This window comes from Rasamsonia emersonii (genome assembly GCF_000968595.1).
Source record: "Rasamsonia emersonii CBS 393.64 chromosome Unknown ctg1118621760004, whole genome shotgun sequence".
In the NCBI taxonomy this organism is placed as follows: domain Eukaryota; kingdom Fungi; phylum Ascomycota; class Eurotiomycetes; order Eurotiales; family Trichocomaceae; genus Rasamsonia; species Rasamsonia emersonii.
In genome coordinates, this window is record NW_013563283.1 from 1 (window position 1) to 23,866 (window position 23,866).

At 52.0% G+C, this 23,866-nt stretch overlaps 7 protein-coding genes across 7 annotated transcripts; 3 read left to right on the plus strand and 4 right to left on the minus strand.

The window, feature by feature from the left end:
* Positions 1 to 175: 175 nt before the first annotated feature.
* On the plus strand, positions 176 to 2,303 carry T310_1832 (uncharacterized protein; the record flags this gene model as incomplete). Its single annotated transcript, XM_013475259.1, has 5 exons — positions 176 to 345; positions 404 to 543; positions 666 to 1,024; positions 1,102 to 1,614; positions 1,680 to 2,303. 5 exons carry the CDS (start codon positions 176 to 178, stop codon positions 2,301 to 2,303), a joined length of 1,806 nt encoding a protein of 601 aa, XP_013330713.1.
* A 927-nt stretch (positions 2,304 to 3,230) lies between these two features.
* On the minus strand, positions 3,231 to 10,439 carry T310_1833 (Polyketide synthase; the record flags this gene model as incomplete). The annotated part of the gene is made up of 7 exons (XM_013475260.1): positions 3,231 to 3,284; positions 3,357 to 5,330; positions 5,393 to 5,971; positions 6,028 to 6,234; positions 6,299 to 9,715; positions 9,773 to 10,064; positions 10,129 to 10,439. 7 exons carry the CDS (start codon positions 10,437 to 10,439, stop codon positions 3,231 to 3,233), a joined length of 6,834 nt encoding a protein of 2,277 aa, XP_013330714.1.
* Positions 10,440 to 12,297: 1,858 nt separating this feature from the next.
* On the minus strand, positions 12,298 to 13,435 carry T310_1834 (uncharacterized protein; the record flags this gene model as incomplete). The annotated part of the gene is made up of 4 exons (XM_013475261.1): positions 12,298 to 12,533; positions 12,589 to 13,052; positions 13,186 to 13,270; positions 13,360 to 13,435. 4 exons carry the CDS (start codon positions 13,433 to 13,435, stop codon positions 12,298 to 12,300), a joined length of 861 nt encoding a protein of 286 aa, XP_013330715.1.
* A 666-nt stretch (positions 13,436 to 14,101) lies between these two features.
* On the plus strand, positions 14,102 to 14,602 carry T310_1835 (uncharacterized protein; the record flags this gene model as incomplete). Its single annotated transcript, XM_013475262.1, has 2 exons — positions 14,102 to 14,189; positions 14,259 to 14,602. 2 exons carry the CDS (start codon positions 14,102 to 14,104, stop codon positions 14,600 to 14,602), a joined length of 432 nt encoding a protein of 143 aa, XP_013330716.1.
* Positions 14,603 to 16,201: 1,599 nt separating this feature from the next.
* T310_1836 (uncharacterized protein) lies at positions 16,202 to 17,452 on the plus strand (the record flags this gene model as incomplete). The annotated part of the gene is made up of 5 exons (XM_013475263.1): positions 16,202 to 16,390; positions 16,455 to 16,491; positions 16,543 to 17,038; positions 17,099 to 17,166; positions 17,412 to 17,452. 5 exons carry the CDS (start codon positions 16,202 to 16,204, stop codon positions 17,450 to 17,452), a joined length of 831 nt encoding a protein of 276 aa, XP_013330717.1.
* Positions 17,453 to 17,900: 448 nt separating this feature from the next.
* On the minus strand, positions 17,901 to 19,710 carry T310_1837 (uncharacterized protein; the record flags this gene model as incomplete). The annotated part of the gene is made up of 2 exons (XM_013475264.1): positions 17,901 to 18,667; positions 18,723 to 19,710. 2 exons carry the CDS (start codon positions 19,708 to 19,710, stop codon positions 17,901 to 17,903), a joined length of 1,755 nt encoding a protein of 584 aa, XP_013330718.1.
* Positions 19,711 to 21,152: 1,442 nt separating this feature from the next.
* T310_1838 (RNA splicing factor (Pad-1)) lies at positions 21,153 to 23,038 on the minus strand (the record flags this gene model as incomplete). Its single annotated transcript, XM_013475265.1, has 4 exons — positions 21,153 to 21,411; positions 21,465 to 21,908; positions 21,965 to 22,270; positions 22,323 to 23,038. 4 exons carry the CDS (start codon positions 23,036 to 23,038, stop codon positions 21,153 to 21,155), a joined length of 1,725 nt encoding a protein of 574 aa, XP_013330719.1.
* Positions 23,039 to 23,866: the final 828 nt, after the last annotated feature.

The window sequence follows — 23,866 nt, forward strand, 5'->3', positions numbered from 1 at the left end:
AGCCGTTTGCGAGGCACGTCGAATTCTCGCGCCAACGCAGAGATATTTGGCTTTTTTTGACATGAAGCCTTTTTTAAGGCCTCCTGGATTCGGGATTCGATTTTATCTGGCGATTTTGGCATTGTGGTGAGGTAGAAAATTGATGAAATATTCAAAATTGGACGTTGTGGTCAAAATGGACGTTACGGTGCAACGCACCAACACGGGACGATGTTGGGGCGGGAGCACGGGTAGTTGCTTAGTGACAGTAGTGCAGCCAGGGGGGATGACCCGGCTCGGAGATTTTATTGGACTGGGTCACGGGGAATGCGGCCCGGCATGCCATGGAAGCCCCGCTCGGATCCCGTGCGCACGCCACGTGAACACCAGATGGCTGAACGAGTCTGTAATAATATTAATGCAGCAATTCCATGCTAGCAACGGTTTATGACGACAGCAATCATGATAACAGCAATCATGCTGGCCTCTGCTCCAACACACTCTCGACGCTTTTGAAGAAGATCGACCAGCGAGCAATCTGCCATGGCGAGGGCCACAGGCTACGTGCGGGGTTGCCCCTCACATGCCTGTTTAGCTCATTCCAGAATCGTTCCATCTGCCAACATGCCGTCTCGAGGCGGAGCTCAGGCCCCTGATAAGCAGCTAACAACTTAACAAGATCCCAGAACCCGGCCTACTTAACCTAGGCGTGCTTTCACATCCACCGCCTCGCCCAATGATCTTCCTGTCCTCCCCATGTGAGTCCAGCATGACCATGTCCTCGTCCACGCCCTCTTCCTCGTCAAAATCGCTCCTCGAGACCCTGGCTGCGCGCATCGCCGCTAATGCAGAGGCCATCAGCGCCTTCAATGCGCAACATAGGCATCCCAATCGCTCGTTCGACCGGGATGCGCCCACGACGTTGCTCCCCCCCGGTGCCCCGCAGGACCTGCGCGTCAAGCAGCAGGAGCTCATCGACGCGGCGTCGGAGCTGCAGCTGCTGGCAACGGACGTGAATGAATATCTGGTTCGCCAGGCTGTTAACGTGAGTTCCCTTCATCTAAGAAACGAAGAGCAGTGGAGAGTGGTTTGATTTTCAGACACTGAGCTGGCGAAATCCAGAATAACCAATTCTACTGTCTTCGATGGCTCTTCCATTTCCGGATCCCGACCCTAGTCCCCCTGGACAGGCCGATCGCCTACTCGGAGCTGGCGGCCGCCGCCAAGGTACCCGATTACCAGCTCAAGAGCATCGCGCGCATGGCGATCCTGATCGACTTCTTCACCGAGCCGGAGCCAGGCCTGCTGGCGCACAGCAGCACGTCAGCCGCGTTCGCGACGACGCCGAGCCTGCTCGAATGGGGCTACTTCCTGACCAGCATCTCGGCGCCCATGACGACCAGGATGGTCGAGGCGACCGAGCGCTGGGGCGCGACCGACGCCAAGAACCACACGGCGTACAACATCGCCCACGACACGGACCTGCCCATCTTCCAGCACGTGGCGTCGTCGCCCGAGCTGAGCAAGCAGTATGCCTCGTACATGAAGAACCAGACCATGAGCGAGGGGAACAGCATGCAGCATGTCGTAAACGGGTTTGACTGGGCGTCGCTGGGCGAGGCCACTGTAGTCGACGTATGTTAGACGCTTGCTACTTGCCATGATATGGAGAGATAACAGCTCCGTTTGAATGAATCTAGGTCGGCGGATCAATGGGCCACGCAAGCGCAGCGCTCGCCTCTGCATTTCCGCACCTGAACTTGATCGTCCAGGACCTGCCGGACACGATCCGCAGCGCTCGAGCAGCAGCGGCATCAGCATCATCAAACTGGTCCGAGTCGGTCGCAAAGCGGATTACGTTCCAAGAGCACGACTTTTTCACGCCACAGCCCGTCGCGAACGTGGACGCGTTTTTCCTCCGGATGATCCTCCACGACTGGCGCTCGGCCGAATGCGTCACCATCCTGCGACACCTGATCTCCGCATTGAAGAAGCCCAACGGTCGGATCATCGTCATGGACATTGTCCTGCCGCGCGCGGGGGCCGGCTTCAGCAGCAGCAGCAACGGCAGCGCCAGCACTAATAATACTGATAACACCAACGGCTCCTCCTCATCCCCCGCCCTAACACCTTCCAAAACACAAGAAGCAGCGCTACGGGTACGCGACCTGACGATGCTGCAAGCGCACAACAGCCACGAGCGGGACCTCGACGACTGGATGCGCCTGTTCGCCGAGGCCGATCCGGCCCTCAAGCTTCGGAACGTGGTGCAGCCGTTCAAGAGCGTCATGGCCGTGATGGAGTTGAGTTATGGGGATAAATAACCTTTCCCATTCATTTCCTTTCATTCGAATGGAATGGAATGGAATGGAATGGGATGGAATGGGATTGTGTTGACTTGATTAAGGTGAGTTGATACCATACCAACAAGATGTGCAGGATAATCCTGTTGAAGATAGACTAGTTAGACATTATTATTACACTACATGGTATTACATACACATTAGATACAGAGTACCTACCTAGATCCTGAATGCAATGAAATGAATGCAGTGCAATGCAATGCGATCGTGAGTCATTCTCTCAGTCATTCTTTCATAAGAAGCATAAGCAGAATCGTAAGCTTAAGCATATCTATTAAAGGCAAAAAGAAAAAAGAAAAACAAAAGAAAAAAGAAAAAGAAAAAGAAAAGAAAAAAGAAAAAAAATTCATCGCGTAATTAATAGTTAATTAATCAATTGAGACTGACTACCTTGGTATAAGAATCATGACATCGCTACAGAGCTATATATAAGCTTGCATCCAGTGTTACAACATTTAATACTAAGCAAGGAAAATGAAAAATGCAGAAATAATTCAATTCCTCTGAAGCAAGATCAGCAAGAGATAACAGCTTGCTTTCGTCCTGTTCTTCCTGACCTGGCATAACCTTCAATCCTAACTAGCTAGCTGGGTATGTATGGTATATGGTATATATGCATGCGTGCATGCAGCCCTTGAAAGTATGCAAAATATAATACAAAAAACAATAAAAACTCATCATCAGAGCACGTGTGATAAAAGTACAGACAGTAAATGTGAATGTAACCAAAAAGGGGGGAAAAAAATAAAAAAGAAATGAAGACTGAAGCATAGATATCACCACATATGAAAAGAAATGAGGGAGAATCATTCTAAACAAAAAAAAAATGAAAAAAAGAAAAAAAAGACCCAACGCCGACGCCAATTCCCATGCTCATACATGCTATCATTATCGTGTCGCCCTGTCCAGAAAAGCTGCCAGTCGAGCGGAGTTCTCACGGTGCTGTTGCACATTCGTCAGTTAAATTCCACAAATCTCTCTCTCTCTCTTTTCTGTTTTTAAGGCCCAGCTTACCATCATGGTGAAGTGATTGGCACCCTCCATGACCTCCGTCGCAACGCGCTCTCCCGGGAAGAGTTTCGCCCAATCCCCCGCTGAGAAATCCGATCGCTGCTCGACCAGGAATTTGATGCCCTCTGGATCTCCAGGCCTAAGGGGGAATTTGGGGAATCGCACCCCATCGAAAACGCACTCGCCCGCCCAGAGAATCGACGTCCTGGGCGTGAATCCCTCCGGGAGCGGCTCAGCATGGTAGGTGTGCAACACATCCATGTTGGCTTCGAAATGAGAGACCAATGTTGTCAACGATTTATCCGCCGGCGCGGAAGGCAGAAAACTGCCAAAGATCCCCGCTGCCGCGCAGTGATCGTACCATCGTCGAGGAAGCTTGTCTAACCCTTCCAGTGGTGGCGGCGCGTCGATCAGCGCGAGTGAATCCACCTCCTCGCCTTCTTGGATCAGCCGTTGGGCTGCCCGATAGGCGAGTATGCCCCCAGATGACCAGCCGCCCAGGTTGTATGGACCAAACGGCTGGCGGCGCCGCAGTTCGGTCAGATAGCTCTCTATGAGATCGTCCAGATCAATGCAGTGCATCTCCTCTGGGTGCCGATAATAGGGACAGTTTAGCGCGATGATCGCCAGGTCGGATCGTACCCGCGGCAGGTTCGCATAGGACGTCGCCGACCCGGAGCCGTCGGGGAAGAGAATAAGGGTCTTCGCGGCTGTTCGAGGCTGACCTTGCAGAATGACCGAGGTTGCAGGTCTGACTTGGACCGATCCTTTGACATCATTGCGCTCCTCTACCGTCTTCAATGAGAATGACGATAATGACGGCTTGTGCTCATGCTCGCTGCCTACTGTTGGGCTGCCAGAAAAAACTGCGTCTTCTTTCTTGAGGGAGAAGTGAAATTCACTTGAGTCCTCCCAGGTCGTCGATGATGCAGCAGCCATGCTGCTGCTACTGCTGGCAGAAGAAGTGACTGTCAGGTCATCATCCTTAGACCCTGGCAACGTGTTGCTGGCAACACCCGATATAAACTCCTTGAAGTCTCGGACCGTCGGAAGAGAACCGAGGAGCGAGGAATCGTTCATCTCGATCGAGAGCTCTTCCCGGCATCGAGCAACCACCATGAGGGATAACAGCGAATCGATCCCGATGCTTGCAAACTCAACATCGTCTGTTAAATCCGTCACAGAAAGGCCGCTTTCTTCGGCAATGATCTCGAGAGCCCTTGTAGCAACTGACGACTGCTCCATCTGGCTTTGGTTCCCTGTCTCTGGGTCGATCGTTATCGTTTGATCATCAGTCTGTAGGCTATGATTACTATTATCATTATGATTATCAAACTCGCTGAAATGTTCTTCTTCTGGAAATGGCCTCTGCACGACTTCTTCCTCCTTGTCAAAGACAATATTTTCTCGTTCACCCATGCTAGTGGGCCTGGCGCGTTCAAAATGCTGCTGCTCCAGGAAATCCTTCAGATGCTTGATTGTCGGGAGATTGGCAAAAGTAGCCGCTTCTATTTCCACATCCAGTTCCTCTCTCAGCCTGCTGGCGATCAACAGAGTCAGGAGAGAGTCGATGCCCAGATCTGCAAATTCGCTTGGATCGGTCAGATCTGATACGGCAACTCCGCTCTCATCGGAAATAATCTGCAGAGCACGCTGGATGAGCCCCGAAGCTGCTGGCGTTTTCTTTTGCTGAATTCCGTTGTTGGCCTTGGTCGTGACATTGGGTGAAACAACAGCAGCAGGCTTCGATTCACCTCTCCCGACCGGCACAGACTGAGCGACAGTGTCTGTTTTCGGTGACGGAGAGTGACTCTTCTTCAAGAATTCAGGTTCTGGCCTGGAGTTGGCCAGATTGACACTGACTGATCCCAATGATGATTTTGTCTCGACTGATTCTTTGTGCTGATGGCCTGCCCCTTGCGAGTCCCTTTCCTGAGACAAGATCATACGCAGCAGTTGTCTGGGCACACCTTGCATCTATCGAAGAAATAAGTCAGGAAATGTCTTGGCAAATTCGGCAAATGGCAAAGGTCCCTTACCGTAATACCCTTGTAGCTAGCCACCGGCCTTTCTCCATCCAAGACGATCAAATCGCCGCGCCATTCCTTGTTTTCTGCAGCCGTCATCTTCACATACGTCGTATACTTCTTGGCTTCCGAGAGCTGTTCATACAACTGAAAGCTCGACCAGCCGTGATTGACAAACACCTCTTGTTCCAGATTGGAGTTTTCATTCGCGTTCATCACAAATCCTGCCGACTGGGAAAGAACATCGATGAAGGCCGGATGAAGACTAAATTTGCCATTTCCATTGCCATCATCTTCTTTCTTTTTCGTAGAGCTAAAGCAGACAACACTCGAGGCGTCCATTGCGGAACTGTCAAGGATGATTTCATCGAGTCCCCGATAATCGGGATCGAACTGGGCGAGGCTGTCCACCATTCGATAGATCATCGGTTTGTTGAATCGATACGACTGACACGTTTCGATGCCCTTGCGAAGAGCCGCCATTCGGGACTTGGCGGCAGCCATCTTCGACGTCGCTTCTTTAAGGGACTCGGATTTGTCCCGCAGTTGAATGATGCAATGGCTGTGCTCTGCCGTTTTTTGACCGGCGACCTGCATATATAGTTAGTGATCCTGTTGGTAGAAGGGGATCTCTGATCGATACTAACACTGGTGAATCGGCAGAACACACTCCCCTTGCCCAAATCGACCTCTGCCCATGTCCGCAGCGCTTGTGTCTGTCCTCTACCTCTCGGAACCAAAGCTTTTTTGATTGTCAATTCCGATATATCGATCAGAGAGTCATTCTTCCTCTGCGGAAGATAGCGCTCGAGGATATAGGTGCCAAGAGTAAGGGCAATTTCGGCGTAAACGGACTGAATCGATAATCATATTAGATTAAATCATCAAATGAGCTCCAACTGCATGAACAGAGCTTACCGGCGTGCAAAGGGGAATATTGTCAACTCGGTGACCTTGCGCAATGGCAAAGACATCCGAGTGGCCGATGTCAGTCTCCACAACAATCGAGCCCTTCCCCCTCTGGATGGTATTTTCAACCACCCTTTGTATAGACGGGCTTTCCAGCTTCGGCAGCACTGGATCTGGACCCGCGATAGGCATCTTTGCGTTCGAGACGGTTGCTTGCTGGCCTTGTATCCAGTAGTCCTTCAGATCCCAGTTATAGGTTGGGAGCTGAATGACTTGCTGGCACGCTTCGAATCCCCGATGATATTCCATCCAGTTGATGTTTGCGCCTGCGGCATAGAGGGTTGAAAGTGTTGACGCCCAAATGGGCCACGTATCTTGTTTCCGTTTGAGGCATGGCAGTGTCGTGACGGATGAGTTGAGGACAGATTTCACCATTTGAGTAAAGAATGGCTGCGGCCCAATCTCGAGTATTTGGCTCTTCTCGCTAATAACACGAGAATTCCAAGCCTCCCGAAGAGCCTCAAGCATATTAACAGGCTTTCTGCAGTGGTCGGAGAGATACTTGGGTCCAAAAAAGCCTGAATCCTCAACTACAGTCGCAGACAACGGGCAGATCACGGGGATCGTAGGCTTTCGGAAGTTCAGCGTTTTCGCCGACTTTTCGAAGTCATCGAGAATGACGTCCACTTGAGAAGAATGGAAAGCATATGGGACTGAGAGCAGAGTGGCTTTGATCTTGAGGCTCGCCAGAGTAGCCTGGATCTCGCGAATATCTTCGACTTTTCCGCTCAGGACAACATCCTCAGGACCATTGATGCAGGAGATTTCATAATTCCTGCCTCTCAGATGATGTGCAGCGGTGGCTTGAGAGGCCCCAACGGCAAGCATGGCATGAGTGCCACGTTCACAACGCTCTTGCAGCAACTGCGCTCTCCTGGCAACGAGATAGATTGTATCCGAATCCGACAGAACTCCCGCGATATTCAGAGCAGCATATTCTCCGAGGCTGTGGCCAACCACTGAATGAGGGACAATACCCAGCGAGATCCAGAGCCTGGCGAGAGCAATTTCCAGACAAATGGTGGCCACCTGGATGACGAACGGAGAATAGCTGTCCAGATTGTCTCCAGCGGCAGAACAAAATTCCAGAACGGAGGGACATCCATGACTCTGCACGATCTGATCGAGATGGATAAGATCCGACCGAAAAGAAGGGATATTCTCAAACAGCTGCTTCCCCATGCCAGGATACTGCGATCCATTTCCAGTAAAGGCGAATGTGACTGGCGGTGCTGATTTCGGCCGGACGGTCCCGTCGCCACGGGCTAACGCCTGGCCAAGCTTTGACTTGACCTCTTCAAGGCTTGAACCAGATACAACTACTCGATGGGGATAATGGAGCCGACGAGCGGTGGTCGTATAGGACAACGCCGGTAAGGAAACTTGATCTGCCGGAGTGCTATCAAGGAACGACAGGAGCGATTGGACGTTCTTCCTCAGAGACGTAGCGCATTTTGCGGAGACGGCAACGACGTGGGAAGACCGGGGATCCGTTCCATCACGAGGAGCCACAACGGGAGCATCCTCCACCAGAATAGCACTGTTTCCACCCGCCGCACTGAAATTATTGACGAACACTCGGCGAGGTCTATTATCCGATCGTTTTAGCCAAGGAACGGGTTTTCTGGCGATGAAGACCTTTCTTTCGTCAAGGTCTGTCGGGAATCTTGGGTTGATTTGGGATTTGATGCCGCAATGGGGCGGAATGGTGTTGTGTTTGAGCATCAAGAGCACTTTAGCGAGACTGGTAGCTCCAGCTGCCCCTTCGCCATGTCCAACGTTCGCCTTGACGGATCCGAGGTATAGAGCTTGGCTGTCGTTCCGTCCCGTTGCGCCGGCCGTGGGAGCAAATGTCTGCAGCACGGAGTTCATCTCGGTGATATCACCCGCTTGTGTCCCTGTTCCATGCATTTCGACATAACTAACGTCATACGGGTTCACACCGGCGTCGTTTAGGATCTTGGTAAAAACCGCTCTTTGAATATCGCAATGTGGCCGGGTAATTGACTCCGCTTCTGCCGAATGGTTGGTATAGGCACCGAGGATGACTCCAAGGATCGGGTCACGATCGGCAACGGCGTCCTCGAGACGTTTCAAAATGACCGTAGCGATGGCTTCTCCGCGGCAATAGCCATCTGCCATCTCGTCAAATGTATTGCAGTTCCCCTTCCGGGAAAGAAAATGGCCCCGATCGAGGCCTGCCGTATAGGCGGGGTTTGTGAGCACATTCGTGCCCCCGGCAATGGCAGTATCCACATCGCCTTGCCACAGCGCATTGCAGGCTATGTGGATAGCGGAAAGGCTGGATGAGCAAGCCGTATCAACACTACAGCTCTGGCCACTAAATTTGAAGAAATAATTGATCCGTCCCGGGACAAATGCACGACAGCCCCCTGGGATGAAATAGGTGTCGATGTCTTGGGAACTATTCATTTCCATCCAATCATTGCTGGACACACCATAGAAGACTCCAACGCGATCTGGTTGCGTCGACGGAGTGGCTCCCGGAACCATTCCAGCCTGCTCCATTGCCTCGTAAGTCGTCATTAAGGCGATGCGGCTGGCCGGATCCACTTGAGGCGCTTCTCGCGGGGAGATGTTGAAGAACTTGGCGTCAAAGAGTCCCGGGTTGTTCAGCCAACACCCATACGGAGTGCGGCTTGTGTTCTTCCTTCTGCCTGTCGGGTCGACGTGCGTGGAGACATCCCAGCGCGATGGAGGCACCGTCTTATGGACATCAAGTCCCCGGAAAAGGACCTGCCAAAATGCGTCGAGATCTTCGGCCTCGGGAAACCTCCCAGACATGCCAACGATTGCAATTTTGGACCTGCCCGAGGGGGTCTTAAATGAGGCGGATTGGAACTCTTGCAATTCAGGTCGAGACTCGGATGATATCACCGGACTGTAGCCTTGCTGTTTCAACGCCGCACACAGCGCTTTCTCGGCATTGGTCCCGATGGGATGAAGAGTGATATGAGAGTCCCTGCTGAACTGGGAAAAATAGGAAACTCCGTACACCAGATCCTCCCAGCGAATCGGGCGTAGAAGGATATCCTCCAGGGCGACTTCTAACAGATCTCGGTAGCTGCGAGCAGATACGACTTTCCCCGAGGAACTGGAGAGAACAGGAGAACACGCGATGCGGTTGGACCACTGTTCGGGTGATGTCGATTCTAAAATCTGCTCGATATCATGCTTGCTGAACAGGCGCCAGGTATGGAAAGGCGCATACACCGGAGATTCCCATACCCGAAAGGAGGAAAGCTCAGATTGGCGCAAGGCGCGCAGGGCCAAAGGAGGTCCACTGATGGTTACACTGTGTTCTGCTGTGACACTGACATAAGGTTGCGATGCGGGAGGAAGATGCTGTTGCTGTTAGTTAGCTCGTTCCTGACAGCTGTCAAATCTCACCGGGTAACTCACGTGCTGGCGACAAAAACGATCCAAAGCTTTGTCCGCACCGTCTGGCGAGAGCCCCGAGACGATGAGCGACCAAGGCAAAGGAGCACCGTCCGGCGCCTGCTCGATCGACTGCCCGACTTCGACTGCGCGCCATCCCGCGCGGAAGGCAACACCCACGGTATGAATTGCCGTGGGCACCAGCTCCGACAGCGTTCTGCAGCAGCTGACCGTCGCAGCTGCCAGTGACCCCGTACACAATCCAATCAAGCACGGATTGGAATGCGAAAACAGGCCACCATTTTGGGCGCACTCGCTATCGATTGTCAGCGAATTTTTTTTTTTGATCACAGACAACATCAAAGGACTCGTCGCCTTACCTGATCACGGAGGCCAGTTGATAGATGCATACTAAGGCGCCGTGCAGAGAAGGGTGCAGTTTTCCGCTGCGATGGATGGCCAGCAGATCCTGCACACTGTTGAAAGGATGAAACGGCGCCTGCTTCGTCTTGGGAAGCTTCCTGACCTCGGTGCGGAGGGTCTGGTAGGCGCCGTCCAAGAACGCCTTCAGCAGCGGCTCATGAGAGCGGTGCAGGAGGGCAGCCAGCCCCGGGGTTATGTCGAAGGTCTGGTCACCAAACAGGTAGACCTGGGAATCCTCCAGCCTCCTTCCAATCCGCGAAGCAGCCATGGCGGCGCGATCATCACAGACTGACAGCTGGAAGAGCAAAGCGGGAACATGTCAGTCAGGAGAATTGGCAGGCACCATGCGCAGACGGTTTATCTGGCAGACGTGATGGGCTGTGCGGAGACAAACGGCGCATGTCTGGATCTGGCACGCGGCCCTGGTCGAGATCCAGCGTCCGGGAACAAGCGTGTGTAATTGAAGCGCACGAGTACGGAGCAAACTTGCACGCCAAGCACTGGCGCTAAGGTTGGGGGCGACTGTTCCTGTTGGCTTCTAGTCCGACTCCGCGTCAATTGCATAGAGATCTTATCTAATACCGCGCTGGTGGAGCCACCTCCACCTCCTGGCGAGGATATATCCGGAAATGAGCTCGATCCCTGCCGTCGGCCACGTTGACCGCATTTGCACTACTCGACGCGTTGCGCCTGTCAAGCTTCAGCGAGTCCCCGCCTTGACCCCCTATTTCATGCCCGATGAGGAAGGTGAAAGGGTGGCTAGACATGATACTGGTCTGGCACTTGAGCAACCTTAATGCTGTTTTTCTCCGGTGCTTATTCTATTACATGCATGCCTGCTAACACGCCCTTGTGTTGCTCAACCGCGCCAGGTCTCGTTTGACGTCTCCGCCCAACAATACTCCATGTTATTAGTGGAAGCGATCAGTTATCTTGACAGATCGAACGGATCTGGCCCTGGTCGAAGGAGCGTCTGATTAGTAATTCACCTGGCCCAGGTCATAGATGACCAACAATTCATCCAGAGCTCTTGCAGACTGGCTATGCCATGAATTCCGTGCGCGATTTACGGCATCCAGGAGGTCATACCACCCCGTCGACAAAACCACCGTTGAAGCTCCGGAGAAGTTTGTGCAGTAAAGCGCCTTCCGCGCTTTCCCAAAAACAGCCTAGCGTCCACTCGCACAGACGGGTGCCACATGTGCCACCAAAGTTATTCCTCTCCGGAGTCCGGAGTTGCAAGGAGATACTGTCATTTTTATCCACGCTGGTTGTTTAAATTAATTTAATTAATTACAGAGTAATTAATTGCCCCTAAAAGCCACACTAATTCCGTGCCTATGGAATTGGTTATAGCGTCTGTGGACAGAGCACTCCGTACTCTGTCAGCAGTGCCGTCCCGCTGTCACATGGCATGGCATCCCGGGGAGGAGGAAAGAATGTGCCTGGAAAATTCGATCCAACGGCCAGGGCATGCATACGCGATCGAATCACATGATCCGGTAGTTGTGAGCAAACCCTGCAGGACAAAAAAGCATAATTCAACTGCCGTCGATGCCACCTGCCCAACCAATCATGACTGTGGTCTACTGTTGCTTGTTATCTTTCTTTCTAGATGATGACATGCAATGATGGCCCCGTTTGCGGCACAGCAGAATCCTATCCTATTAATATCAATGTACTGTACTGTGCAGTATTCTATTGTTTTCAGAATTAGCTATTAATAGCTCTAGCTCCCTGTCTGCATACAGTAGTTCTGACGTGTCCAGTGCGCTGTCTTACAGAGCACTGTCTTGTTTCTAGTGCAGCGCCACGGTTATTCATGTCTTTATTGTCTTTTTTTTTCTTTTTTCTTTCTTTTTTTCTTTTTTTGTTCAACTGCATACGGAGTACTATGCGCAGAGTAGTTGGAAAGTATCTACTGGATCAGTGAATAATCCAGTTTCAATAGTCTCGAATTATCTATTATTGACTGGTCATAAGCATATCATAAGCATTAAAGAAATAATAATAACCAACCTATAGTCAACCATCTTCGTCAGCTCTTCGTCTCGTCGTCTTTGTTTCGTTAGTTCTCTTTGGTCGTCATCTTTGTCTCATTATTTTTGGCAACAGATAATTCGTGCTCAATACGTTGCCGGCACCACTGCCAGCTTGCCGCCATCCACAAGTAAAACACTGCCATTGACATAGGCCCCCGCCCTGCTGGTCAGGTAGAGAATGACGCCCGCTATGTCCTCATCCGAACCCGCCCGTTCGGCGGGGATGTACGACCGAGACAGCGCACCCTCCTCGGTGACCTCCTTGTCCTTGCTGATGCGGAATGGCGTCAACAGTCGATCCGACATGTCGGACGGAAATACTGCAACTGGTTAATTAACTAACCCCAGGCCCTCCCGAGCAAGGAGAATACTCACATCCCGCAGCGAGCGCATTGAACCGGATTCCCCATGGCACGCAGTACGTGGCGAAACACTTGATCAGGCTGATCAGGGCCGCTTTGCTGCTCGAATAGGCAAACCCATATCGCGCGTCGCGCATGAATCCCGCCATGCTCGCTGTCGCAATCACCTGGCTTTTCAGGGGATAATTGCCCTTTTTGTTCCCCTCATCGAGGAGCTCGAGAAACGCCAGGACGGTGTAGAAGGCCGCGGTGCAGTTGAGCCCGTACACCGCGTTGAACTCGGCCATGGGCACGTTCCACGCATTCTGGACAAACTCGGAGACTGTCGCTCGGGGAGGGAGCCCCTTCAGTCCCGGCCCAGCCATCCCAGCATTCGCGACCAGCACATTGATGTACCCGACCTCTTGCCGGACAACGTCCGCGGCGGCTTTGAGGCTGTCTTGAGAGGTGACATCGGCGGGGAGCGGTCGGATGACACTAGAGGATCAGTAAAGTTAGACGTTGGTCTGGACTATTTGCCAGACATGGCTGGTAGAAGAGAGAGCTCGGTGCAGGATCCGGCTCCGGGCACGTGCTGTCGGCAGTGATGTTTCTGTAGGCATGTATGTACCTTGGATAGCGGGCCGCTGCCTCTCTCAGCTTGTCCTCCCGCCGCCCCACGATGTACACGGCCGCTGCACCGTTTTCTGCGAGAGCTTGGGCCATCATCAAGCCCAGGCCTGATCGAAGAAGGGATTCCTCAGCTCGCGAGACCCAATCAAGGCAGGGATGCAGAGCCACCCACCTGAGCCACCGCCCGTGATCACGGCGACCAGGCCCGTGATACTGAACAGCTGTTCTGATTTGACGGACGGAGGCATGTTGCAGAGGCAGAGAAACAAGGATTAGGCGTGCTTCTGGGCTCCTCCTAGCCCGAATCGCGTTCGGGAAGCGTCCGATCTACTACTGTCCAGGGCCCTCAGAAACGCCTGACTTTATATAGCCCCGCTGGAGCCAATCTGACGACACTATACTCAATGGGGGCAAGGCGGAGCAGCTGAGATGCAATCCCGTCCTCCGAGATGTTCTGGAAGTGAGTTTAAGTTGGGGAGCGCTGATCGCACGGCGGTTCGACCGGCCCGAATCGGGTGACCAGCGTGTGGATCGCGGAAGCTAGGGACTCGTATTCACGCAGGGCCTGGCAGTAGCATGGCTCCAGGGCAGTCTGGTAATCGATTCAGATGCTGAAACCAACAGGGGGGAGGGTCTGGAAGATGCTTGGCGACGATATCCTCTGGGCAATGGCTCGGGGTTGCATGATGCCATTCCCGTCAGCGACAACAGATGTTTGCAGCGGGTGGGGGAGGGGCAGGAGGAGCCAAAATGGGATGCCCGAGGCCGCGACCTTTGCGGCGTAGCATCGCTGAGCACTCACGTATTAACGGCCAGGGTCCCCTCCGATCGCGATTCCTCCTGGTCGCAGTCGAGTCTTCCATTGCACGCAAAACACCAGGGAACGTTCCGCCAGCCATTCTCTTCAGAGCACCATGTCGGAGCCAGCCCCCGTGATCCTCTGTGGAAAGACCACCCAGATTGGCGAGGGCGTCATCGCCAATCTCAAACCAGAATACGAAGGTGCAATCAATCAATCAAGGATCTCTCTCTCCTCTCGGAGCTGCCAAGCTGATTAGTCTCTCCTTGCAGTTGTCCACTTCATCATGTCGCCGGAAGAAGGGAAGGTGGCCATCCCGGCGATTCTTCGAGGAGAGGCGCCTCCCAACCCCAGCAACGATCTGGGCTCGAAGAACTACTCGAGGCCGCCCATAGCCGTGCTGACGGGCGCGGGATATGACGACCAGGGCGTCGAGGTGATGCGCACGGCTGCAAAGGGTCTGAAGCCACTGCCTTGGCTGCGGCCGGATACCTCCAAGCCAGCCCCGCCTCTCGGGCCGGAATATGGCAAGGCCCTGGTGGAGAGGATCAAAGTCACCTTGAAGGAGATGGCAGAGAAGGGCGAGCTGAACGAGGATAAGGTCGTCTGGTACTAGAATGCATGTATGCACAGTACATGCATGTCTTGCACCTTGCTAGTCACTGGGACGATATGACGGTCCTATCGAGGCAGATCCCTGCGATAGGACGCGTGGCCAGACGGGGATGATGCAGCACATCGAACTAGGTCCAGGATCGCGTTGGTTGGGGCCAAAGCTTATTGAATTTAGCAATGTCTGTGCAGACCCTGCAGAACGGTGAACCTTGGCATGTACTGTATCGTCGGGTGGGGTAGTTGTCGATAAGCAATGTCATCTATCCTTGCTGTGATCGAGCAAGCTGAGCACGAGTGTCACCTTGGATGGTCACACTGTGCAATTTACGTGCAGTCAATTATTAATATAATACTGATTTCCATGTCTAGTCTACTGCTCATAAGCACTACTCAGCAGTAGACTTAGATAGGAAGCCAAGGGAACCCTGGGAGCCGGGTCCATTGATGGCAGCAGGACATTGTCCCTGGAGGCATTCACATCGCTGCAGTCTGCAAACAAAGAGACCATTATGATTGTTAGGGTCCAGGAAGGTGAAACTGTCCAAGGACAGTACTGAAAACGACTCGGTGATGTCAAAGTAAGAGGAGCCATGCGGCATCAGCGAGCAATTCTTTAGTCTGTTCTGCCAGATAGGCCATCGGAGTGTCCTGCGACCGCTTTAGGGACCTCGTAGAAACATGGCATCAGCACAGTGAGAGCATGCCTCATCGTACCTGACCTTGGTAGCAGACCACAGAACCGGAACAGACGGCAGCGTGTTCAGGTCCGTAGTTTTGGGCCTTTTGTCCGGCAATTGTAACAACCCAAGCAATACCGAGGAGATAGCCACGGGAATAATATCCACTTTCTATCCACCTTCTATCCACTTTGTATTCGCTGCATGACTTCAAATGCTGAGAAGATGGTGCACGTGCGCGGGACGGTGTCCCTCTCAGCAATCGGAAGGTTGCAGCCATCTTATCCAGCCCCTGTCAGCAAATGGCCCCCATCCTGCCCGTGTTGCCGCGGCACGTTCTGGCCCCCGGCATCCGGCTCAGTCGACAAGTGCACGGGAATTGCTTCATGACTCTGTCCGTCTTGCGTGATTTACGAGCGTACTAAGCGCATCGCCATCCGCAAGAAGATAAAAAAACGGACTTGCAAAGGTGGTAACTGCACTAATGAGTGCTAAATCGGTTGATCTGGTTCAGAAACAATTGGTGTTCTAAATTTATCGGTGGCTGGAGACGCTTCAGGCTGCATGTCGCAATTCTATTCGAGCGGGGTGCAGAGTAGCACTGCCCTGCCTGCATTCTGGAGTACGAGATGTCGAGCTTACCTAGCTGAGGCCTCTCGGGTCATCGAATACGACGTGATGGCGCCTGGGGAGCTTACAGCCATGCTTGGCACACGGTCCCGGTGACGATCCTTGCTTGAAGATAAGAATATTTAGATCTAACCTGGAGTCATGAGGTCGTTAATCTTCTTTCTGGGGCCCCTCCATTTGATATCACATCCTCCTCCTCCCTCCTGCCTCCCAGGGACGACTCTATTGCTGTTGGTGCTACATTCTATTCAATCTTGTCTCTGACCAACGCAATGGTTGCCCATCCGATCACCATGCTTCGCCTGCTGGAAAGGCACGAGGAAGATCCCAGTGTGGGTGTGGCCGACAACATTCGAACCGTCATCGGGGTCTCGATCTTTTCCATCTTCCTTTCCGTTGTATCGACGGCCCTGCGATTTGGCTTCAGGAAGAATAGGAAGTTGCCGTGGTTGCTGGACGATCATATGATGGTGGTTGCCACAGTACGTCCTATGACAATCAAGTAGCAAATTGGCGACGGCTACTAAGCTCGACTACGTCTCTTAGGTCTTAGTCATTGCTGATGCCGCCTGTTACCTGCTGGGTGAGTGACCCTGCCTGTTGTGCAATTGCTCTTGTTGACAGAAGAAATCAGCACTTCGATATGGATTTGGGCATCATATCTATACCGTGAACCCGGCTGATCTAGTCACCTTTTTCAAGGTATTACACCAACGCTCAGTTAGTCTGAAAATCACATCTAAACATCTCGCACAGATCGTATTTGCCACTTTTATCCTCTACGGTTTCGCAGTCACCGCCGTGAAGGTTGGGGTATTATACTTCTACCGAAGGATATTCCCCGGCGCCGATCTGAAGATCTGGTTGATGGTTCTAGGTGCTCTGTCGTTGATCTGGTTCATCCTCATCACCTTGATTTCCGTCTTCCAATGTATGCCTGTCCAGAAGGCGTGGGAGGCGGAGTTGCCTGGCTATTGCATCCCATATCTGGATATTTTCATCGGCATGCAGGTCGCCAACATTGTTCTGGACATAGCCATCCTGTGTCTTCCCATCACCACCGTCTTGAAGCTGCACATGACGGTGTCGACCAAAATCAGTGTCGCCGGTACATTCGGGCTGGGTGGGCTGTAAGTACCCACATGTCTCCATGATATCGCTGATTGCAGCCGGATACTAATTACCACTAGCTCCATCGTTTTTGCTATTATCCGGCTGGCGATTCTCGTTCTTGACCGGAAGCAGACAGATATAACTTGTAAGTCCATCTCTATCTATTTGGTGCGGTGCGCAGGCAGTATTGACTCTGGTCTGCTCCAGTCGGAGTGGCGACGGCGAATTGGTCCATCGTCGAGCCCGCGTTTGAGATCTTCTGTGCTTGCTTGCCGACCATGACGCCTCTTCTGAAATATATCCGCAAGCTGGTGGCCAGTTTCGGATTCACGAACCGCCGCAGCTACGCATCGTTGCGCAATACGTGAATACTACCCTAACTGAGACTAGGTAGTGCTACGAATACGATCATGTTCCACGTGGACCCTTAGAATAATTCTAATCTTGGAACATAAGCCAATGTAGCAACAGTGTCGATTATTACTACTACTACTAGCGAATCGATACAACTTCAATTTCGTACTCGAAAAGAATAAACAAGCAAACCCTAACCCTATACACAACACATCATGGAGAGAAAAAAAAAGAGGAAAACAAGGTGAAGAAAAAAAAAACAATGTACTCTGACCACTTGCAACCAGCCCACCCAACCAGCACAGCACCGACGTTACATCCATCCATGCATAATTACATATGACCCCGCATTGATCGTGTCCCCAGAATCAGCGTCGAATTCGTCCGTCACTTCTTTCTCTCACTTTCGCTTCATATCCACTCAAACCGAGGATTTGTGCGTCCGTCTCTTTATTTTTGCTGACACGGTCGAATCATGTGACAGTGCAGGGATGTCAGAAGCTGAAAGAACAAAGAGCAACCCCGTCATTTCTCGTTCTTCCCCGGCTCCTTCCGGTGATTGTCGAAGTGGCCGCGACGGAGCGGAGAGCACGGGAGGGCGGGCAGTCCGGGCTCTGGTCCAGACGTCTCGCGATCACCGTCAACACCACCATTACTGATTTGAATATACGCAGCCGCAGACGCAGTCCGCATTAGTCTGATTTCATTACTGTTATTGATGTCATTGTTGCTATTGTTATTACCGGGAAGCCGCAACAGGACCTTGCCCAGGTGAACGAGTCGAACCCGCGGAACAAGAACTGCAGAAGATGCAGACGGCATCGCGTTGGAATGATCGGCGATCCGGGTGACGGGCGTGATGCCTAGCTTGACTGTGTGGCTAAGGATCCTGGTGCCTCGAAGCGAGCCGTGCCTGATGCCATTGGGACCGCCATGGTTGATGCCGTTGCCGTTGCCATTGCCGTTGCCGTTGAGCGCCAACCAAGGGTCAATATTGGTCATCGTCACCGGATCAAACACCTCGTTGGTTTCCGGGATGCGAAGGCGTGTCTCGAACGGAGTCGAGTGCAGGTCCAGCGAGAGAACGTGGGCGCCTGCGATGATCTCTCCCAGCGCTTCGCCCGCTTGCGTCATGTTGCCCGAGATGAGCGGTGCGATGAACTGCCACAGCTTGAGAAGATGGTCCTGCTGGCGCCGCTTGTAAAACTCCTGGAATCCTGCCTTCTCTTTAACGAGCTTCACCTGCTGAGACATCGCAGTGATCATCATGTTGCGAAGCGTTGTGGCGGTGTCTGATATTCATTTCGTCAGGGAGTGATAGCAGCGGAAGGAAGGGAATAAACCTACCAGGGAACAGGTGCTTCCTGATCTGGTTAATCTCATGATCAGCCGTGAAGTCAAAGCCCTTGATCACGGTGATTTTCAGAATCTCGTGGACGATATAGGAATTGATCGCCTTGGCAATCTGAAGCGGGCGCGTCACGGGATTGTTCAGCAAGTGCCATGCGACCTTGCTGTCCGAGGTCGACAAGATATAGTCCTTGACACGCTGGTCAAGGTGGATATCATTCCACGCGCTGGGTTCTCCCGCATAGGTACGGCCAAAGGCTTCTGACTTGTTCCAGAGTTCCTGGAATCGCGCGCCAAACTCGGTCGCCTTCTGCTCGAAATTGAAGCTTTGGACCCGGATCACTTTTGGAGCTAAGGCAGAAGGGCGACTGAAAAGGTCGCGAATCGCGGCTCGACCGTCGTGAGGGCTAAATCGGCACGTGTGAGCGCGCATAGGCAGACTGGCGATCGGAGGTGACATAAGTGGTTGGTGTTGGTTACTCGACGACAGTGGTGCGGTACGCACAGGCGGCGGAAGATCAGACCCAGGAGCGGGAGCATGAAACATACCGGTCGAAAAAGACGCCTCAAAAGAGTGCTGAGTGGTAAGCTTATGCGGCGGCGGTGGTAGCATGGCTACCGTCAGGGGAAGCGCAACGCATCTGCTCCTGTGCGACTTGGGATCGGAGATCGTCCGGCTCTGGTTGCTAATGGTCATCTTCTGCCGGTTGACGAGGTCCTCCAACTCGGCATTTCTCAATCCCAGGCGTGTGATGGTCGACGCGTCCTGGTCTCTCTGGGAACGGGTCTCTTTCAGCTCTGCCAGGGCCACGTCGAGCTCCTCTTCGGTCTCCCTGAGACGGGTCCTCAGATCGTCCATTTCCCGAAGTAGGAGGTCGTAGGGCCCTGGCTGATGAATCACGAGAGGGCCCGAAGGACTGACGGCTAGACCCCTACGCGAGGGAGTCATCTTCTTGTTGGGCGAGACGAACGGATCGGAAGACATGACGTTGATAATGCACAGACAGGAAAAAGGAAGAGTCAAGGCGGAACTTGAATGAACGACTCGAACTTGAACTTGAGGCAAGAAAGCTCTCGATTCAAAGCGATGTACGCGTTGCCAAATCACTATCTAGGTGTGGAAGCAGAGCTACCACACTCAAGTCAAGTCTCGGATAAATGCAAATCAAGTCAACAGAGTCGAAGCAAAGATCAAAGGGCGGGAAAGAAGAATGGAGAGAAATAAACAAGGATGAACAACAAAACACGGTAGGTGGATGAGGATGAGGATGAATGAACACGGTGATGGACGTGAATGTGAATGTCAACAAGAAACGACAAGCAAGACAGACTGCCAGGTCCACGACAGTCACAAATAGAAACAGAGCAATCTCGGCGTGCTAACTAGAAACGACAACAAGGAAGAAGAACTGGGTAATCAAGTGACATGTAATGTCCTGGGTATATACCTAGGTAGGGACAAGGAGAGAGCAACAAGCACAGAGCAAGCAAGCCAAAAGAGTCATGTTATCACTGTGATAACAGTCATAACCATAACAGGATAAAAAAGGACAATGAAGGTAGATGGATAGATGGATGGATGGATGGAAAAGAATAACTAAGCAATCGTAACCCTAACTAAGGACAGACAGACTGGAAAAAGATGAAAGAATGCTTTTTTTTTGGTATACATATACGAACATACATTGAGAAAGGGAGAGAGGGAGAGAGCATGCACAGGACATGGCCATGATATGTCATGAAATGACACATTTCACAGTATGATCACAGGATGGATGAATGTATGACTTACCCTTACCAGTGAAGGCAGAAAGCAGGTAAAAGACAATAAGCATGATAGCTTATATTTTTTATCCACCATAATTGAGAATTAAGGAGTGGACAAGGCTACATAAGATTATCTAAGAAAAACTACATAACCCCTTAGGATTGCTTGCATGTATATACGCATGTCCTCTGACTGAAGGAGGCATCAAGGGAGGGAAGAGCTCCATTATATTAACTCAGTCAACTCAATCCTAAGCAAGTAAGTGGCGACCCTTATTTAATCTTTTTTTGCCCTGCTAACTAGAGTGTATGATTACGTGTCTTTGTAATAGCGATAATGACAGTAACATGATAATGCTATCGATTTACAAAAATTATATCCACAGAGAAAAAAAGTTCTTTTCTCAACATAACGCCCCTAGAAAGACAGACAAGTAGCTACCAGCCCCGCTTGATAACACCAAATGCAAAAATGCAAAAATGCAAAATGATTGCTCCAGGGTAGCACGTACCGAGGGTAGCGTCATCCCAGTCAGGTACAGTACAGTACAGGGACTGACGATATCACTGCAGATATAACTGCCCCTACCCACAGTTAGAACAAAACCTACCATCATCGGCCAGCATGACATGACATGAAAATGCCAAGGCTTAGATCCTTTAGATCGCTTTGGTTCGCGAGAAGAGACTGCTGTACACGGCGTCAACAACTGGCTGGGCACTGATCTGCCGGCCACCAAAGAAACGCCCGTTGAGGCCTTTGATGGCGTTCTCACCGCCTTGGACACGGTCGAACTTGAGGTAGATGTCGCCTTGGGAGTGTGGATCTACAGCAATGTGAACAACGTGGCCATATTTTTCTTCGCACTCAGCGCGGACGTCCTCCTCCAACTCCTTGACCCAGTTCTCACCCTCCTCCCTAGAACATCGTTAGCGAAGGCACTTAGAGAAAAAACCGAAGGAGAAACATACTCAGCAGGATCAAACATGTTCCTCAGCACAACGCATCGACTCGCCATGTTAACGTTGACCGGCAATGGTTTGGTCTCGGTCTTGGGCTTCAGCATCTGACGCTTTTCGTCAACAGTGGGTTCGGGTTCATCTGTTCTCGCGAGTTTCCTCATCAATGCATCTCTGCTATAGTTGTTGAAGTTCACACCAGCAACGTCCGTATCATCCAAGGCGCTGGCACTGCTCGCCCCTTTGTCATCTCTTCCGCCAGCCCGGTCGAAATTGCTGACCGAGCCACCACCATGCATTCCACGGTTGCCGCCCTGGCCCTGATAACGGTTCATAAGGTTCGCTGAGTCAGGGGTAAACTTATCATTGCCAAGGCCAACCCGGATCGGTCGACCAGCCAGGTCGAAACCATTCATCTTTTCCAGAGCTTCCCTGGCATTATTAGGATCACGGAACCTATGGGTGGAATGTTAGCGACCTCGAATTTGAAAAAGGAGCCTGACACTACGTACTGAACAAATCCGTAACCCCGGCTCCGTCCATTCTCGTCCTTTTGCAGTTGGACAAATTCGAGTTCACCAAACGGTTCGAAAACATTCTGGAGATCATTTTCAGTGATACTGAAATGAATATTACCAACATACAACCTGTGAAACGGCGCAGAGGGGTGATGTCCACCGGCATCCGAGTTTCTAGCTTGGCGATTCTTCTCCGCTTCGGTCAATTGTGCAATGATAGGGATTCCTAGAAGCTTCTGGCCGGTGAGCTGGATAGCAAGGGGAACTGATTCTTCGTTCTTGAATTCGACATAGCCAACGCTGATCCCCGTCAGTAGACGTTTCGGCAGGCAGAATTACGGAAAACACTCACCCTTTCGACCTCCCACTAACACGGTCCTTGACAATCTGGGCTTCCTTGACAGGGCCCACCCTCTCAAAAAACTCAATGAGTTCCTTCGTTCTCAGACGGGCTGCAAGCTGCTGGACAAAGATAGTACGCTTATCACGTTCATCCTCGTTGAGGTCGGAGTCCGGCGTCCTGCTGCGGCGTCTTGGACTGGGACTGCGCCTCCGGCTATCGCGGTCTCGACGGCTGTAGTATCTGTCATCGTCGCGGGAATCCCGTCGGGAACGGCCAGAGGGCCGATAGTATCTGTCGTCATACGGGGATCGGGATCTCGTGCGAGCACGTCCTCCGCCGCGGTAGTAATCACCACCGTATCGGTCGCGGCGAGAGCGGTGCCGGTCACTGTCACGGCTCCGGCTTCTCCTTCTGCTTCTATGGCTTCCGTTAGCACTGCCATGCTCGCTTCTCGGACTCCTCATGTCTTCATCTCTGTCGTAGTCTCGGTCGCGTCGTCTATCGCGGCTGCGGTCTCGGCGCCTGCGATCTCTGTCCCGGGAGCGATCGCGATCCCTGTCCCGAGAACGGTCGCGATCGCGGTCGCGGTCCCGGTCGCGGTCCCGGCGGTCACTGGCATCGCCTCGGGAGCGGTCATCACGATCTTCGGAGCGTTTCTCTGCTCCCTCGTTGGAGGCGGGGGCGGCAGTCGACTCGAGGAGTGCCTCTACGTCGAGACCTGACATGTCGGGTTTGCCTTTGAATACCTCTCCTGGGCCAGGGAAATATGACAGTTATGGAGAGGGTTGGTCACTTTGGCTTTGTTAGAGAGGAAAAGCGGAAGCGGGCGTGATGTGCGAACCCTTCTATGCTAAATCACTGGGGCATTCAGAGGAAGCCTCTGGATGGGCGCAGATCAGGATCTGGTGGGCTACTGGCTGTCAAGACGTAAAACGCGGTATTGTGAGACCAGCGAGAGTGCGAGCGTTGATGAGCAGGAGATGCAGAGAAGAGGCGGAGACGGTCCCGAGCCACCGCTTTTAGCGTCGATGGCGCCGTTCAACAATTTCTCACATCACGTGAGCCATCCGCGCTCGTGTGAGTGAATGCCCAATGGCCAATAACGTGAGACTCAGAACATCGCAGCCAATGCTTCATTGCAGATCAAAGACATATGATATCACAAGCCTTCAACAACTTGTATGATATCATTTGGTTTCTCTTGTTATTGAAGTTGTCTTTTTTTTTCTACTAAAAAAAAAGTTATTTGTGCCATGTATGATTGTTGCACCCTGTACTTTGGCCTCCGTCTGAATCTTTCTCTACAGAATTTTGTCCGAGAATACTCCGATTCAAAAATCAGTACATTACGTATTAGCTAGATACCAGTAGCATCGCGTCCAAATACCTTGGTTCCAGGGACTTCCCATACATTAAAAGCCAATATCAACAAGACGTTGTATGTAGGAGAGGCATCATCACCTTGATCCCATAATGACGAAAAGATGTGGAAGTCACCCAATGAACAAAAATAAATTATAATTTAGAAGCAACAATGACAGACCTTAGATGCC